The 17,175-nt window shown below is 34.5% G+C and overlaps 2 protein-coding genes, 1 non-coding gene and 1 pseudogene across 4 annotated transcripts; 1 reads left to right on the forward strand and 3 right to left on the reverse strand.

Moving 5' to 3' along the window:
• Positions 1 to 1,943: 1,943 nt before the first annotated feature.
• On the reverse strand, positions 1,944 to 4,724 carry LOC105141550 (fatty acyl-CoA reductase 2-like; annotated as a pseudogene).
• Positions 4,725 to 5,755: 1,031 nt separating this feature from the next.
• TRNAG-UCC (transfer RNA glycine (anticodon UCC)) lies at positions 5,756 to 5,827 on the forward strand. The gene has a single exon. It is a non-coding gene; the product is annotated as a tRNA-Gly (tRNA).
• SDG38 (SET domain protein 38) lies at positions 5,798 to 10,969 on the reverse strand. 2 transcript variants are annotated; one of them, XM_011048796.1, is made up of 7 exons: positions 10,517 to 10,967; positions 10,068 to 10,123; positions 9,509 to 9,635; positions 7,809 to 7,878; positions 7,541 to 7,720; positions 7,077 to 7,148; positions 5,798 to 6,159 (listed from the first exon to the last, which is right to left on the reverse strand). In XM_011048796.1, exons 1-7 carry the CDS (start codon positions 10,871 to 10,873, stop codon positions 6,041 to 6,043), a joined length of 981 nt encoding a protein of 326 aa, XP_011047098.1. In that variant the 5' UTR covers positions 10,874 to 10,967; the 3' UTR covers positions 5,798 to 6,040. The 2 variants fall into 2 exon arrangements, with proteins under 2 accessions (XP_011047098.1, XP_011047099.1); XM_011048797.1 differs by lacking the exon at positions 5,798 to 6,159 and adding an exon at positions 6,169 to 6,918 and having other exon boundaries at positions 10,517 to 10,969.
• Positions 10,970 to 11,335: 366 nt separating this feature from the next.
• LOC105141552 (uncharacterized) lies at positions 11,336 to 15,018 on the reverse strand. The gene is made up of 3 exons (XM_011048798.1): positions 14,727 to 15,018; positions 13,513 to 13,851; positions 11,336 to 12,204 (listed from the first exon to the last, which is right to left on the reverse strand). Exons 1-3 carry the CDS (start codon positions 14,943 to 14,945, stop codon positions 11,677 to 11,679), a joined length of 1,086 nt encoding a protein of 361 aa, XP_011047100.1. The 5' UTR covers positions 14,946 to 15,018; the 3' UTR covers positions 11,336 to 11,676.
• Positions 15,019 to 17,175: the final 2,157 nt, after the last annotated feature.

Below are 17,175 nucleotides of genomic sequence, written 5' to 3' on the forward strand. Positions count from 1 at the left end.
GAGCCTCACGATGAAACAAATCTTAGTGTATCTTTGTTTTAGAGGCGGAAATTGTGGGTTGGATATTGACTTATTAAAAAAATTATAAAAAATAAAAAATATTAGTTTTTATAAGTAAATTTTATGTATGGATGAGTTGTACCTAACCATAATTTCAACTATAAAAGTTAAAACAAACAATTTAAAATGTGGCTGAAAACAAGGGAAAAATTCTATAATTTTAAAATTAAAAAAATTATCTCATCAAATTATAAATCTATCCTTATATAAATTATTGCATATTATTTATTTAATTTAAGTATTTAATGAATGTATATTATCATCAATATTTTATATAGAAATATCATAAATAATAAATGATCGTTCATGGATATATCAACATTCACTCGAAAGGTTGCTTAGGATGAGTTATATAATGAGATTCAAGATTTTATTAATTACTTACTATTTGATCCAAGAAATATTGGTGAAGGTGATATTAGATGTTTATATAAAAGGTATAAGAATAAAAGGTTTCTTGATCCAAATATAATGATACATCTTTTATAAAAAAAATTCATACATATATACATGTATTGGTGTGTACACGGAGAATTATATATTCCTCACGAGATCAAGATTGAAAAGATGGTTGGGTCAACTTTTAGTCATAGCAATGTTCATAAAGTTGTAGATAACAATAATGATCATTATAGAAATATGGTTATGGATACAATGAGAATGAATGAGGGTTATGCAGGTCAATTTCAAATCGTAGATGAAGAACCTAATATAGATGCGGCTAGGTTTTTTAATCTTTTAAAAAACTCTGACAAACCATTATAGGACGGGTTCACAAATTATAGTCAATTATCTATCGTTGCACTAGTATTTACCATCAAGTTAGTTCATGGGTTAAGTGAAGCTGATTATAATAGAATTATCGAGTGAACAAGAAGCAGTTTACCTGAAAGGAATAGGCTGAAAAAAAAATTTTATGCTATTAAATCCGTGATGACATCTCTCAGTCTAAGATTGCAAAATTAACATATGTTTCAACTTATACATATTATACTATCTTAAAAATACAGAGTTGAACATATATAAAAAATGTAGGCATGCTCATTATAAACCCAAAACTAGTAGGGAAATAACTATTGTCACGTATAGAAAACATAGATACTTTCTAATAACACATAGACTTCAAAAGTTATTCATGTTACTAAAAACTGCTAAGCACATGATATAGTGGATGGAGTGTTGATACATTCTTTTGATAATGAAGCCTTAAAACATTTTAATAGGGTGTATCCTTGATTTTTTAGCGGAATCAAGAAACATACGTCTTGGGTCATGTACAAACAGATTTATTCCATTCTAGTTATTTGCTACTCTTTATTCTTATTAGCTAGTGATAATCACGATTTACAACTTGCCATCAAAGATGTGTATGAGGCTGAAGTTTATATTTTTATTTACTATTATGCCCGATTCTAATAGTTCAGGTTAAAATATAAATGTTTTTTTATCCATTGATTGATGAGTTGAAACAATTATGATTATATGATGTTTTGACATATAATGTATCGAGAAAATATAATTTTCGTATGAAAACAACTTTGATAAAAAAAATATTGTTCATAAAAAAAATAGATTGAAATAACAAAAATGAAGTTTTGTTTTTAAAAAATACATTTTCCCCTAAATAAATTATTTTAATTTTTATGAATTTTGTATTTTAATTACTTTAAATTTGTATTGAAAAAAATATGAAGTTGGTAAAAAAGAAGAAGTCGTGTCATGAAATTCTAACCCAAAAAATACTTTCTTTTTTTTTCCGATGGAGTCATTGCAAAATATATATATATAGATAGATGGAAAGTTTCAACATGCTGTTTGGATTTGCTCACAAATTCATACATCGATCTTATAGCTAAAATGCACTGCTACTTTCTATACCTCCCTTTCATGATTTTCTGTGTTCATAAGAGAAGAAAAAGGATTAATGCTGACAAACTTATTGCAAGTAGTTGCAGGAATATTTTTACATGGTTTGACAAAGTTATTTAGCATTCAGCCACGCATTCCACTCCCCTTCATGACATGCCTCCTCAGGCCTGGGATATGTACATTTGTAATATAATCTCTCCAGTCAATGCTTCCCACGTCAAATCCAAATTCCCCCTTCTCATTTTCTGACATTCTCTCCATCAATTTTCGAGTATTGCTATTATCAAACCTGCTTTTATACATTTTTCCTTTCAAATTGATTAAGCTTTGCATCGTGTAAGGGTAAAGTAAATCATATATGTCCTCACCTTCCACCATATAGAGTGTATGGCTCGTATATATTGGCCATGTACTTTGCTTGTTCCAGTGATTTTCTGCATATATTTTCATGTTTTTGCGACAGCTTCCTATCTGATGAGGCCATTTCTGCTAACCGACTTTGCTGAATGACATCTCTCCATAGATGAACAGAGAAGTCTTCCATGGAGCTGAAGAGCTGCATTGATGGAACATGGATTGGTCGGCCATTTGAGTCCATGTAAAAAAGAGGAATTGTAGTGTTCGTAGAGCAATGTAGCCAGGTCTTGGAAAACAAGTGGATTGACAACGGATGAAGCAACCTGGTAGACATTGATATCTGATTTTTGCTCCATTCCATGCCAAGCTATTGCTGCCAATGTTGCATTAACCACCGTATCTGCTGGGACCTCCAACAAATTTCAAGAAAGAAGCAATTCTTCACAAGCAAAGAAAGATGGGGTATTACTTTCCTTGTAATAGTATGGGATTATGAGAATTAAGAACTAGTTACCACATCAAGGACTCCATTTGGGTCTGCTAAAAACCTGTGAGCTGCCCTTTTCCATAGCACAAAACTATAGGATCCATCATCCTCAGACAAAGGGTGAAAGAGAATGAAAGATACATTTAGCTGAACAGAATAATATTGAATCATTGAAATTAATCAATGTGATGATAAAAGGTTCGATAAGAGATACCTATTCCTTTCCATCCATCCTGGGAATGATTCTTTCCATGTGCTCTCAATGACACTAGATCGAATTACGACAACCGGCATGTCTCCTTTCATGTTATCAACCACCATCTCCCCCGTAGCCTTGGTGAATACATAAGCATCTTGCCACCCATATCTTTTTGCCCTGTTTAGGTGTCAACTATCACACTTCAAGTCACAATTTATTCACTTCTACTTGCCATTTTCCCAATTACTACATCTTGACCAATATAATTCATTTTGATTCCTTCAGAAATTGTAGAGGAAAGAAAAAGGAAAGTTGGAATCATTCACCTTTCTAAACCCAAATCTTTCATCTTTTGAGCCACTTCATTTTCTTGAAAATCTTCCTTGGAATTTAAGGCCAGCTTCACTTCATTTTCGATGTCTAATGCTGTGTTTCCAGAGATTATTGAATTTTCCCTTGCTAAGCAGTCGCCAAAACAGAGTGGCTTTTCCATAATTCTTCTTGTCTTTGTCCATTGACATAAGCTGTAACCAAAAAATAACCAAAATCCAACTTATTCTGGACATTGGATTCTCTAGCCATGCAAACCATTAAGGATTGCCATTAGAAGACCCTCCTAAAAGATGTCATATAAAATTATAACTTAACCCGTTGATACTTGCAAGAAGAGCTTGAGTTTCTGGCACTTCTTCGCAAATCTCATGAGGTGGCAAGTTCCTCGCGTGTGGACATCAACAGCAACATCATGCCTGCATTTCCACAAGGTCACAAGGCAACAGTAGAATATAGCTTGAAAATACATAGTAGTACCGGAGAAAATTGTCATGTTAGGTATGGAAAGAGGCCGTGCCTTTCATCAAAACTTGCATTAGCTGCTGAGTTAATGATTACGTCAACTTCATTAGCAATCTCATCTGCTAAATCTTCTTCGAACCCAAGATTGGATTCGCAGACAGTTCCTACCGCAGGAACTAGTTTGCTCAACATAAAAGACTGGTAGGAAATTCCATTGGTCTCTCTGAGGCACTTGAATAGCTCTGCATTTATAATCCAAGTAAAAACGATAAATCAAATTCTCATTCACCATTTATAAATGAAATCTCTGCGATTGATTAATAAGTCAATGAAAGTTAGGAGACAGGAAATGATCAAGAGGAACACACCTCATTTTTCAATCTCGCAATTGCAGCTTCCTTGTCTTTTGCCTTGATCAACAGATATATCTTTCCCACATCAGGCATGGTCCTTAAAATCTTCCCAATAAGAACTGCAGGTTTTAGCATATGGTACGTGTTAATTATCATCAAAAGAAGCAAGAATTCGGGGCATAGAAAATCTAATTAGAACACTATACATTTGGCTAGAAACCCAGTTGCACCATTGATGAAGAAACAGTTCCCTCTAAGAAATTTGACAATGCCAATACCATCTTGCATCTCCACCAAAGAAGAACAAGTTGGTCCACCACAGGGCACATGGTCCGTAACAGCAATTTCAGGTTGCCCTTTTCCATTTCGAGACAAAACCAATCTTCCTGAATCCCTAACAGCTTGCTTTATGATCCTGATCACTACCCACTGCTGATCTTTCTGTTAAAATTGAAGGAAATCCACTAGACATTATTGCCTTTCTTCCACCACCTTGGCAATATACAACAACATTCCTCTTCCTCCACCTCAGAACGCACCAGCCGCACTTACTAGACACTTTTATGAGTCTTTTGGGTGCAAGTGAAGGAGAATTGACATGCGCTTAAAGATATTTCGCAGTTAAAGAGATGGTTGGCTTTAAACCTTAGCTAAAATCTATCTAGACTAGAGCAGAAATAAAAGCTAGTAAACTAACTACGCTCTATAAGATAAAGATGACATACGTTTTGGTCTGGTTTGGTTAACGGGAAAAGGAAAAGAGGGTTAGGTATATATATTTTCATGGCAATGTTTTTATAGGAGAATCTCTAGCTACAAGAGCTCTCTTTTTGCCACCCCTTCACATTTACCACCATTAAAGACTAGGATGGCGGGAGGTCTCTTTATATCCCTCATTTGATTAGTAATTCTTGTTTAGAAAATGTAGTTTTGCATTATTGTTTTTTGGGTTACAGTTGGTCACAGTTAAGTTCTTCATGAAATAAAATAGAGGAAAGGGTGTGTAGATGGGTAGGAGACATGTGCTTGGCTCAGATTAAACCTACCATTTATGAGTTTTTACCTCATCAGAGAATGAGATTCAAATATTTAAAGTAAAAACTAATGATTTGATAGAACTAATGTAACGGAGTCGTATCTTGATCTGATTTTTATGCAATCCCACTAAGGATATTATCCACAAAAAACTGAGTGTTCAGTGATTCACCATGAAAGGCATGCGTATTATTATATTATAATGATGTTTTTGTCCTTCACAACACTAGAGCCAAAATAATCCTTTACTTGAGGTATTTTTTCAATCAAGTATTCCTCAGGAAAAAAAATATATAGGATGATATTTTATATGTATTTATGATTATTTTTTAAAGTATTTTTTATTTAAAAATATATCAAAATAATATTTTTTATTTTTTAAAAAAAATTAACAAAATAATCTAAAAATATTTTAAAAAATTAGTTTAAAGTAAAATAATAAAAAAAATTTAAAATATTTTTAAAATACAAATAAAAAAGTAAAACCTACGTTCACCTTGTAGAGGATGTTGATTTCTCAATAGACATTGTTAGCTCTTCCTACCCCGACAACAGAAATGACCAATTCTTTATAAAATTGTAACTTCAAATTCTGCAACAGCGTTTGTAGTCCAACGGTTAGGATAATTGCCTTCCAAGCAATAGACCCGGGTTCGACTCCCGGCAAACGCATTCTTATTTTTCACGAAAAAGACCGTAGAATTCCATGACAAAACCAAGGAGCTGTAAGCAAAACAAGACAGCAAAGTTTTATTTTTAATTCTTTCACGGGTACACTGGCAAGGAAAGAAACACTCTCTCCCTTTGTAAACCATCTTAAAAATGATCAAACAAGCATGCCGTCATCACGTCAACATCTTTCTCTTGCAAAAGCATGGCATTTCATTAATCCCCTGACAAACACCGAAGGCAATTGCACTTGAAACCAAACCCTTGAAGCAAGAAAGATTGCCGAGCATCATGATCCATACTTGCGTCTATATAGCAGATACGGAGCTCTTCATCTGCAAGATACCAACAGAAGCTATTTGTGATTTTTGCGTTCACATGACAAGGTTTGCCGGATTTTCCTACAACCAGGCAAGCCCAACCCACAAATTGCAGTCGTGTAACTGCTCAATGTAAGCACACGACTAGCTACCAAAAGTCGTTTGGGTAGTAGAGACAAAACAATAGATGCACAAAACAAACTTCGCATAAACTCAAAGGTGTCAAATGATTTCTCGACTTCCTAGTTACATCTCAAGCATCCATTTTTGCAAACCAGTAATGCTTAACTATGCTAATTAGGGGTGTTAACAAAAACCGATCAACTGAGAAAACTGAGTTAACCAAAAACATCGAACCAAGAGGAAAAACCGACTAAACTGATTTAAAAACCATAAAACCCACTTGGTTTGGTTTGGTTTTGGTTTCAAAAACTGAAACCATTAAACTGGACCAGACAAAAAGAGCCTAATATCTCTAAAAAAAAGAGGGGTATATATATTAAATAACCAGTTAACCTAAACCCAAAATTATCCCCCATTTCACTTAGCAAAACAGCCACCAACACTCTCCCTAGCCTACCATCTCTCTCGTTCTTCCTTTTGCTCCCCAAAACTTGAAACTCTATTCATCTGCATCTGTCAGAACTCTCTTGTTCTTCGCCAATGTACAAAGTTTTTAAATCCATTGAAACCATTGGACTGTAAGCAACTTCTCTCCCTGACTTCACAGTAGCTACAGCCCTAATGCTAACAGCCTTCATGAGTAGTGGAGATCTAATAAAAAAGACTAGTAAGACCATTATAGTGATTCTCAACTCAAATATGAAACCGATGGCCAGAATATTTGACATTGAAGGAAATCAAATTAATACATTACTACTTATAGAGGGGGGAAAGGACAACAAATTAAGACTACACTTCATTAGACAAACCTGCCTCAACATCACAAAGGGCCTTCAACTGTGCATCTGCATTGTCTATCCATACAATGTGTGCATTGGGATCTGCAATAAATAATTGATAGAACAGTTCGATGAATTCCAGGCATGGTCTATGGCAGATGTGTTAGGATTGAATGCAAAGCCAATTGAAAAAATCCTGGTAAGTTCAGTAGGGTGGACAGACTATGTTTATTAATTCCTTGTTAAAGATCAATATGATTTTCCGATCAATGACTGAAATTTCAAGATTTGAGAGAAGATTTATCAATAGAATCACCAAAGACATTACTACATAAGATGGACTGCAGACTTGCATATCACAAATTGACTATGCATAGTCATGCTTCAACAAAAACTCCAGTTACCAACAGCATGAATTTATCAGAAACAAATAATAAATGAACTATTCCTTTATAATATACCCCAGCATTATGTCAAGGAAAGGGTGAATTTACCACAATCATGATTGTATAAGGATGGAAGCATGTACACAGCATTTCCGACAGCAGCTTCAGCTTCTATACAGGCTGCAGCTGATGATAGAAGATCCTCATATGATCCTACTGCCAATTCAATACGAAATGCATTTATGCGAATTCGTGCCAGTACGCTGTTGTACCATTCCTTGGTGAGGACTTATAATGTCAAAGACAAATTCTCATTCAACAACAGTAAGCACAGAGCAATTTAAATTAAAAGGTAATGATAGACTATCCAGGATACAAGCCATCTGTTCATCTGAAATATTTGCCATAGCAAAACCACTCTTCAGCAAGCCATAGCCCTCTTCCATCTGTAAAATGTTCATATATTATAATAATCTTCGCACAACTGAATTGTAGCAATACCATCAAGAAAGAGGACAGAGCAAAACATATCAATCTATTATGAGCCAAAAATCATATTCCAATTAAAAGATCATACGAGCAGGGACTTAGGTTCTGTAATAGACAATAACTTCAAAAGCGAGACAATGAGCTTTCTCAAAAGACTGTCAACAGTAACATAACATTTTCAGTTAAGAGACCAAAAAATGATAAGACTGCTCAAAGATTTGAGAAGGCTAGATGGGAGACTGAAAAATATATGATTGATAAAGCTAACACATTCAACTCTCTCAAATAAGGCCAATAAAAATGAGCGGGTAAAAGCACTCCATCAAATTAACAACAAATCCTCTATTCATTACTACAAATATTGCATGCATTGATCAGCAAAGCAGAAAGGTGTGGAGGAGGATTTCCCTATGAAACCAGACAAGAGAATAGAGAAAGGAATTTGATCCGAACCAAGTCATGCCTGAATTTGACCTTAAAATATTTGCTGACTAGTTTTGCAAGATCAAACATATCTCTCAAACCGTATATCAGAACAAGCTGAAATTTTACAAAGAGATACTACACACATGAAACTATATTTTGATAAATTTTTTGGTCAAACAGAATTCAGAAACATATTATTCAGAGGGTTAAAGTTACTAGACAAATCTTGTCAAATCTATCAAACTAGGCCTTTGTGTATTGTTTGGGACATATCCGAAGCTACAAGTGGGATGTTGTTGTGATTCAATTTGAGCTGTAAACTAGACATCTCAAGTTCACCAACCATTTATGGTAGGCTCAATAATTCATCCAGACAACAGAGAACGATGTGTTTGAAAATAGAATTAAAAATCTACCAAGAACATGCGAAAATTGAAGATTCTAGCTATATGGAAGAATTTGGCAAGAAGACTTTATTTTTATTATCCAATTTTATTTATTCATTTATTTAATATTGAATAATTATTTTTTTAATTTGGATTTGTTCTAGCCCATTAGACATTGTCTAAGAGTTTATTTTATTATTAGACTTATGTTAGTTGATTACTAGTTTTGGCCTATTATTTTGCAGCCCAAAAGGGGTCCACTAGAGTTAGTTAGAAGAGACTATATTATGTTTTTTTTAGCTACAAATTTTAGCAACAAGTTGGAGAATAAACGCAAGTTTTTTTTTTTTCCGGCAAAACAATCTTTCTTCGTAGAGATAAAGATCATACATAGACTTATCGAAGATTAATTGGTTTCATGGTGTCATTCACATATTTAGGGTTCTTAAATACAGAGTTATCTCTAAATCAAAGTCCTTTTTTCAATACCTTTGGTTCTTAAGTATAGAGTTATCTTTGGATTAAGGTTCTATCAAACCTGGTTTTTTGGCTTTCTGGGTTGTTATCTACTTCGTTGGTGTTTGCTTGACTATGTGGTCAAGAGGTCCGTATCACAATTCTTTTTTGGAAGAGAAAAAAGGTATGGCAAACATTCTCTGTATAGCAACAAGAATAGTGATTTTTTCAAGCTCAAACCACATCAAGTGGCATATAAAATGCCATTATTTGGCATATAACACCTTATCACAAATAAAAGCTTCATGTAAAGTCTCACCTCTAAAACCATCTCATGAGATAAATTAGATGGTTGAAGTATGTCAAGACTTTCAGCAGATGCAGCTCCTGATATAACCATGCAAGCCAACCGCTTTACAAGAAGTGGATACTTTAGACCTTTGTTCCTACATGATGACAGAATCAAAGAGTAAGAATACAAGACAAAAAAAAAATGCCCTGCAAGTCAAATCCTTGGAAGATAAGTACTGCATTTCATTTCTGTTTTCCCTGCAACAAAAGAGCAACTGTGGAAAGAGCTAATGAAAGGAGCTGGAACCTGAAAGCTCACTGATATAATATTCTTTTACACAAGAAGTTAAGAGGAGGAACGAGCACAGTCAAAGAATATCTGGCTCTACAACTATTAAACAAATGATCTGTTGTTCTCGATGCCACTGAGTAAATCGCTAAATCTCATAATAGACTGTAGTAGAGTAGAGCACGACATTACAAATTAGGCTTACTTCAATGCTATTAGTTAAAGAAATCAAGATGAGATCAAGGCATCGTCAAGATACAAATAAGTCAAATGAAATGGGTTTGAGAAACCTTCATACCGACAATAGTCATCAAAAGCTAACCAATCTGCTTTCGTCTCAACTTCATAAAAGACCTGAAAAAGTTGTGAGAAACTTAAATTTAGTTTATGAAATCCAGTCCTTGGCCAGGAAACATCCAATAAAAAGTCATAGCAAAGAAAGCCCCAAAACGGAAGCAACTTCTCGACAGTACAAAGTGTGTGTGTGTGTGACCCACCTTTGATTAAAATCATAATTCAACCTCTTAAGCTGAATTGCACTTATTATCTGTAAATAGAACTAGTAAAACGCACCCAGTTAACTAAAATATGGTCTACATTAATCACGCATCAAATTTGAGCTATTTCTCACGCCATGCCAATAAACCAGCTTTGTCTCTAAATCAAAATATCAAACAGGTTATGGGTATTTTACTGTGTGACCAATGTCCGTTGCCTATTAAACGAAAACTGCAAGTCCCAGTATACCTTAGCTTTCTCTTTACACTCTTGACTGCAAAAGGCAACCCCTTTTCCGTGAAACTCCGTCGAAGTTAACTTCTTGAGGCAAAAATAACAGACAGTGTTAATAGTTGAAAGAGAAGGATGAGCCAAAATAGGTTTTGCAGTGTGTATGAGATCTCCAGCACCGATTTTCCTAGTGGAAAACACGCCTCGACCAGCTGACTCAGTGAGTGCGACTCGAATCGGAGGCGGATCGGGTCGGGAAGGTTTGTTGTAATCTTCTGTGGTGGTGGAGAAGGGAAGTGTGGAATGTTGGGATCTTGGGAAATGTGGGGTTTTGAAGCGGGAAAGGTAACGGCTATAACGGACAAAAGGGAACATTTTGGTTCAATGGGAGTTCTATCTTATGTTATCTCTCTTCTTGTCTTCTATACACGAACATGGCATGGGACTCCGAGTCCCGACCATGATTTTGATTTTTTTTTAAAAAAGTCCCGACCATGATTTTGATTTTTTTTTTTTTAAATATTTTAAAGAATAATATCCACCACAAATACCTTAAAGGCTTAAACGATAATATTTTAGTGTTGTTAGAACCTTCCTAGAAAAAAAAAAGAGAGAAATAAGATTACAGCATTCATATCTTAAGTCTTGACAATAATATCTTTTTATATACGATATATCAATGTTACTCTTTTTTTTTTTTCAATATAGCATATATCATCTTGTAAAACTCTTTTTTTAAAAAAAAAAAAACATAGCTGCAGCTTGAAAGAAAAATATGGGAAAGTAACATGAAAAAATTTAGAAAATACCATGGCCAGAAAAAAATGCTAGCACAGCTAGAAAGAAAATACTGTTAGGATCCATTGATTAAGGATATAAAAGCTCAATTACAATTCAAAGGATCGAGGACTCTCCATCGAGCAAATATGTATACAATTTTGGTGTGACTAGAGAGTCTACGTGACAAAAATATTCATTACCAGTAGACCTGGATGCAGAAGTCTCCTTTCAAGGAACCAAAAGGAGCTTAAAGTATGCTACATAATATGTGTAAATTCACACAGATTAAAGATCATCTCTACTACACTAGTCATAGTTAAAAAGAGTATATATTAAATATATGTATGTATAAAGCACACTTGCACATGTATTTAGCTCTGTCGTGCCCCAGAAGATGATCATCGATGCAATGGTGATCTCCAGTCAAGATTCTTCTCTGGATAGTCCTTCTGCATTTCTCCGGGAGGGATGAAGCAGTCCATGGAGAGTCCAGGTACATTGAATGCAAGATCATCGATTGTCCATGTCTCTTCCATCCGTGTTATCGAAAGACCTTCCTTCAAGTTATCCCCAAACCTTGTGATCATCACACTTGATTGACCACCATGTGCTATCATCACACCCTCCACTATCCGATAGTCTTCGATTTTTGTGGCCATTGTGGTTTCCCAATATGTGGGGTATGTTCCTGGAGACTGAATTCTGGTTAAGTACGAGTCTTCTAGATGCACCAGCAGGCCACTTCTTTGGCTAAAGTAGCCAAATATTATGTGCTTGATCATCTCTGCTGTGCTGTCGCTTCGAGCAGCCAAGTCTGCTTGATCAGCAGACAATTTCAGTACGAAACAATCTGTGCCTGAGACACACTTTTCTCCCATGTATTGTGCTGGAGAGAACACAGCTGATATTGCCATGGGATCTAGTCCCTGCATAAATTATTCCATCTTGAACATTAACAACTCGAGATTTTTATGGCACTCCATATATTCGTACTGTGTTTTAATCACCTCTGCAAGTACTGCTTTAATTTTTACTCCACAGAATTGAAAGCCAAGAATGTTTTCAAAATGGTAACAATCAATAAATATGAAACTCACGAACAGTTCAAAACTGTTTCACCCATTCAATAATCTAATCCAAGTTCATTGTAAAAAAAAAACACAATCTGCTCCATGTTACACTCAAACCTCATGCAAAGGGTCATTACCTCTAAAATGGTGCTCAAAGAGCTATGAGAAAGAATTACGAAGACAGCCCAAACCTTTATGCATTTACTTAACAATGTTAAAATTAATAAATGAAACACATTTCTTTTCAATCCCAGAAAAAATGAGGGGTACTTTTTAATGTTACCATGATGGTCTCAAATGATCACATGTAGAGTAGCTTTGGATGTCTGTGCCTAGAGCATCACTGTCAAAGACAACCGCTGTCTCTATTTCCATTAAATAGCTAGCATTGGTTTCTTTTCTGACAAAATAGGATTTAACCGACTCCATTATATGACAAAGGGGAACCAAGACCCGGCATCTTGGGGGTGGTTGGATCTTGATTCAGGTAAAATGTGGTATGAAATTGAACAGGGACCACCAATAGCACCTAGTCGCATATGTGGAGCACATGAACAGGCACGTAATCTCAGATAGCTCCCACATGATCAGAGTAAAAAAAATCACAGTGGAGACCAACCAACCAATCTGTGCTTCTTAAATAGTAAACTCAAGCATCACATAAAGTCGGTTTACTCTTTTTCATCTCAACTATTCATTCTGATTCTACTGACAAGGGACTGTTGAGTGGAAGAACATTTCTCAACCAAAATCACCACCCCAACTCATTGTGACTTGAATCGTCGGCATATCCATATTTAACGTCAATGTAACACCATGTTGATGGCCATGAGGCCATTAGATTTCAATCTAATGACTTCCTCATGGATCTTTCTTTCTTTTTCTATTTTATTCAAATTCGATTAACCCCACTGATTATTGGCACTGTGTCAATGCTAGACTTCCCATGATTTCAGGGTCACCCCTACTCTTTCTATTGAGTCACTAGCCAAGATCCAAAGTTAGACCACTCATTATTAATTGAATAAGACAAAAGAGGATCAATAATTATTACTCCTATTTATTACTAGTAGCTACACATGCAAAGCAAAAATGAATTAACTGCAACAACCAAAACATGAAGTAATTAAAACCCAATCGGCATAATTAATCAGTACCACTTGCCTGAAGAGCTCGGCGTAGAGGCCGAACTCCACCTTTAGCTGCATGAGAGGCAAGCCAAGGAGTGTGACGCCAAGCTACATTGCCGTCACTACCAGCAACAACTTTATGACCATCAACAACTAGCTCGATTAGCCACTTGTTAGGGGCCATTGGCCACATTACAAAACACCCCTTTTCTGCAATTGTAGTGGCTCCAGCCATAGCTGAGCCACCAAGCTCGTCAACCATGGCCATTGTAACTTTTCCTGTAGCAAAAATGTTCTTCACTTCTCTTTGTAATTTCCTGCAACCAGTTGCTGCACTGAAGTGTTGTATAATGTATTGAGCTGAGGAGGATACCTGTTAATTAAACACGTGTTACGGTAGTTGCCAGTTAGTGTAAATCAGTAGTAATTATTAAGTTCATCTAAATTTTCACCAAACATAATCTTTTGTATTAAATGTTTTCCTTCAAAATACAAAAAAAAAAAATCTATAATTTTTTTATAGACTATGACCAGCTTGAACCCAAATTCTTATATATATATATATATATATATATATATATAGTTCGCTAGGCAGACCAGACCACATCAATAATGGTAGTCAGGGAAATTAAGTACTAGCAATTATAAAAATAATAATAATAATTAAGTAGGAGCACACTTTTCAGTTTTCACTCTCTATGGTCTTTAGTTTTTCTTGTGGTATATATTTCAGCTGACACAGTAGAAGAACACCCTGATTATAATCTTAACGCTTTCGCTTTATACTTTTCCACATGTACTTGATAGCTATATTAAATAATTGACCCACAAAATGTTGGCCCTCGAGGTTTTTTCTTTTCTCTTTTTATATATTCTTTGATTGGCCTGTTTCTTGGGGGGGCTTTGAGGCATCTCAGTGGAAAGCCAGTGAGGCACTGATCACCCGAACTCAGAAAATGACCACAGATTGGTTACTTTCTTTCCTTTTTTTCCTTTTTTTTTTGGGGGGGTTGGGGGGGCTTACAACATTGCTTGCCTAGGCTTAGAACTCCTAAGCAGCAAGCACAAAGCGAAAAACCTAAATACATGCTGACAAAAGGACAACAAATCTAGGAAAGGCAAATATCACGACATGTTCTTTGAAAATAGTGCACCAATAGATCAACGTGAGCAAACTTTATTTCCTTTTTTGCAAGAAAAAAGATCTAAAAACACATGCATTCCTATGCGTAGTACATAACAACGTACCTCATTGATGGGTAATAATTTAGAATGGATGGAGACAGGAAAGAGAGGGCATCCAAGAACACTTAGAAGAACTTTAAGGTCAGATTTTTTGTTGAAAACAAGATAGAAATGAGTCTTGAGCCAGTTTTTCCATGAGTAACCCTTCTTCTTTGAACAGTTTGTGCTGTATTCTTCATCTTCGTTTATGGGTTCCTCTGATAACGGTGCAAGGCGACTCATTTGCTCTCTTTCTTCTCGTTTGTTGAGAGGGAGGTGAGAGAGTGGTGGCAATGATGGAAATAGCAGTGGAGAGACGAGAGGAAGTGTACTTAAAGAGAGTCTTTCTTTGGGTTTCGACTTTATGCACACGCTGTTTCGGAGCGTGTTGCTCAATTCTTTTATTTAATTTTCTTTCTTTTCTTTTTCTTTGTTTTTTTGCCCTTTCGGTGCTGTAACTAAGAACACTTCATTAAAATATTTTCTTCACTTTTCTGTTCTTTACACGAAGAGGGTGCAAAGAATTAAGGAACTGCTTTTTAACCGGTGAAGTACTTTGTTGAGGTTGATCGTCCTTTTTTTCCTTCTTCATTCAAGCTTTTGCTTTTTGCCTAAAATAATAAAAAAGGCACTCTCAAAAGAAAAGAAAAGAAACGAGAGAGAAATCTTGAACTAATCTCATTTATACTCATCCATCAATTCTCAAATGGATTCCAAATTAACAATTTTCTCAATTCGATTAATTTCTAATGCTTTTCAACTTAGATCTTTTTATCTCATGGGTTTGTCAATGTTTTCTGTTATTTTATGCAGTGCAAGGGTGCTGTTTTGAAGAGGATTTGGCATTTTTGTCACAAGAATTTGTGTAGTTTTCACAGAAGGACCCATTAAAAAAATAAATGGTAAGATAGTTATGATATGATGAAATTAGTTAAAACAGGATAAGAGAAGAATTAAAGTTATCAGGATGAAAAATGAGGTTTCTGGGTTTTTTTTAAATAACACAATAAATTAAAAATATTCATGTAAAAATATAGTTTAAAAAATTAATAAAATAACATAATTTCAGCCTATTGTAATACCGCGTCGTAATTCTAAATCGTGATATGTAATTAAATTAAACTTCAATCTTTTATTTTTAATGTTATTTTATGTAATGAAATTATATTTTATAAACATGATATTTATTTCATATCATATTTTAAATTATAATTTTTTTATATGTTTTGTATTGGAACCTCGACAAACTAGCTGGTTTCCCAAGAAAAAGCACAAGGGGACACGTGCTAGTATAAAAAAATTAAGATAGTGTTTAGAATTGAGATATTTTAATTTCTTAATATGAAAAATATTTTTTTATATAAAATAATAATTATGAAATATGGAGGGGAGAAAAGGGAAACATGAAGAGAGATAGCTCACAAAATAATTATGAAATGAATAGCTTAAAATATTTCAAGAAGTTAGTTCATATTAATCCCCGTGGTTGTTTAATTTAATGTAATGTCTATTTTGTCTTTGCTTAGTAATAAACTAGCTTAATTCCTAATAAAATTAGACAATGATTTTATTTCTCTCATGGCACCTTGGAAATACATGTTAGAAGTATTTAAAAATATAATAATAATATTTTTTTAAAATATATTAAAATAATATTTTTTTTAATTATTAAAACGGTTTGAGAATCTCAAGCCGAGTGATACAAGGTGCAAGATTAGGATCATGAAATGGGTGTCGGAAGCCAGAATCCTATAATATAAAAAGGCATAATGGTGAACTTTGTTACTGTTAAAGACCTTGAAGTTTTAAAATTACTCAAGCTCCATTAGAGTATGAGTTCAAATATTTTAATTATGTTCTTCTGAAATAATAAAGATATCATTTTCAGATCAAAAGATATAACTTGTTATTAATAATTAAAAAATTAATTTAAAATAAAAAAATATTTTTAAAACATAAAAATAACTAGGCAATTAATTATGTATTCTTAATTGATTGGATTGCTTCACACGCAGCTAACACATTAACTAGACTGGTTGCTTCTGAAAGGAGTAAACGACATTAATCGGTCCTATATAGTTTGAGGAGATTGATCATAGAGAATCGGATCAGATCTGATCTCATCGGATCTACCTGTGAATTGGGTTTGAGATTAACAAGTAAAATGAAGGCAATTCGTTGTCGTTCCCCCTGTGGGACCTCTCAAAATCTCATCGTCATCATCATGTATTGTAAATCAGATATAATATTAGATAACTTTTTTTATTGGATGAGTTCAAGTTCCAAGCAACAAGGACGTGTTAGTTTGATAAATGCTAATGACACAAAAACCATTTATCGGATATCGCACGCCTACGAGCTTAAGACGATGGATCTCTTTTCTATCTTCCTTTCTCTTTTTTTTTTTTTTTTTATCTCATAACTTGCGTATACCACGACTAATCCCACAAGCTCTAAAGTTAATGACCATGTA

The sequence above is a fragment of the Populus euphratica genome, unplaced genomic scaffold (genome assembly GCF_000495115.2).
Source record: "Populus euphratica unplaced genomic scaffold, PopEup_1.0 scaffold124.1, whole genome shotgun sequence".
Taxonomy (NCBI): Eukaryota; Viridiplantae; Streptophyta; class Magnoliopsida; order Malpighiales; family Salicaceae; genus Populus; species Populus euphratica.

What these genes read in the sequence shown, in the direction of transcription:
- SDG38 (XM_011048796.1), bottom strand. Translation starts at nt 10,873, where the DNA reads ATGTTCCCTTTTGTCCGTTATAGCCGTTACCTTTCCCGCTTCAAAACC. An exon ending in AGTGTAAAGAGAAAGCTAAG is followed by an intron (nt 10,124 to 10,516) that starts GTATACTGGGAC and finishes CAACTTTTTCAG; the next exon opens with GTCTTTTATGAAGTTGAGAC. An exon ending in GCTTTTGATGACTATTGTCG is followed by an intron (nt 9,636 to 10,067) that starts GTATGAAGGTTT and finishes GTCATCATGTAG; the next exon opens with GAACAAAGGTCTAAAGTATC.
- LOC105141552 (XM_011048798.1), bottom strand. Translation starts at nt 14,945, where the DNA reads ATGAGTCGCCTTGCACCGTTATCAGAGGAACCCATAAACGAAGATGAA. An exon ending in AATTATTACCCATCAATGAG is followed by an intron (nt 13,852 to 14,726) that starts GTACGTTGTTAT and finishes TTTAATTAACAG; the next exon opens with GTATCCTCCTCAGCTCAATA. An exon ending in CTCTACGCCGAGCTCTTCAG is followed by an intron (nt 12,205 to 13,512) that starts GCAAGTGGTACT and finishes TAATTTATGCAG; the next exon opens with GGACTAGATCCCATGGCAAT.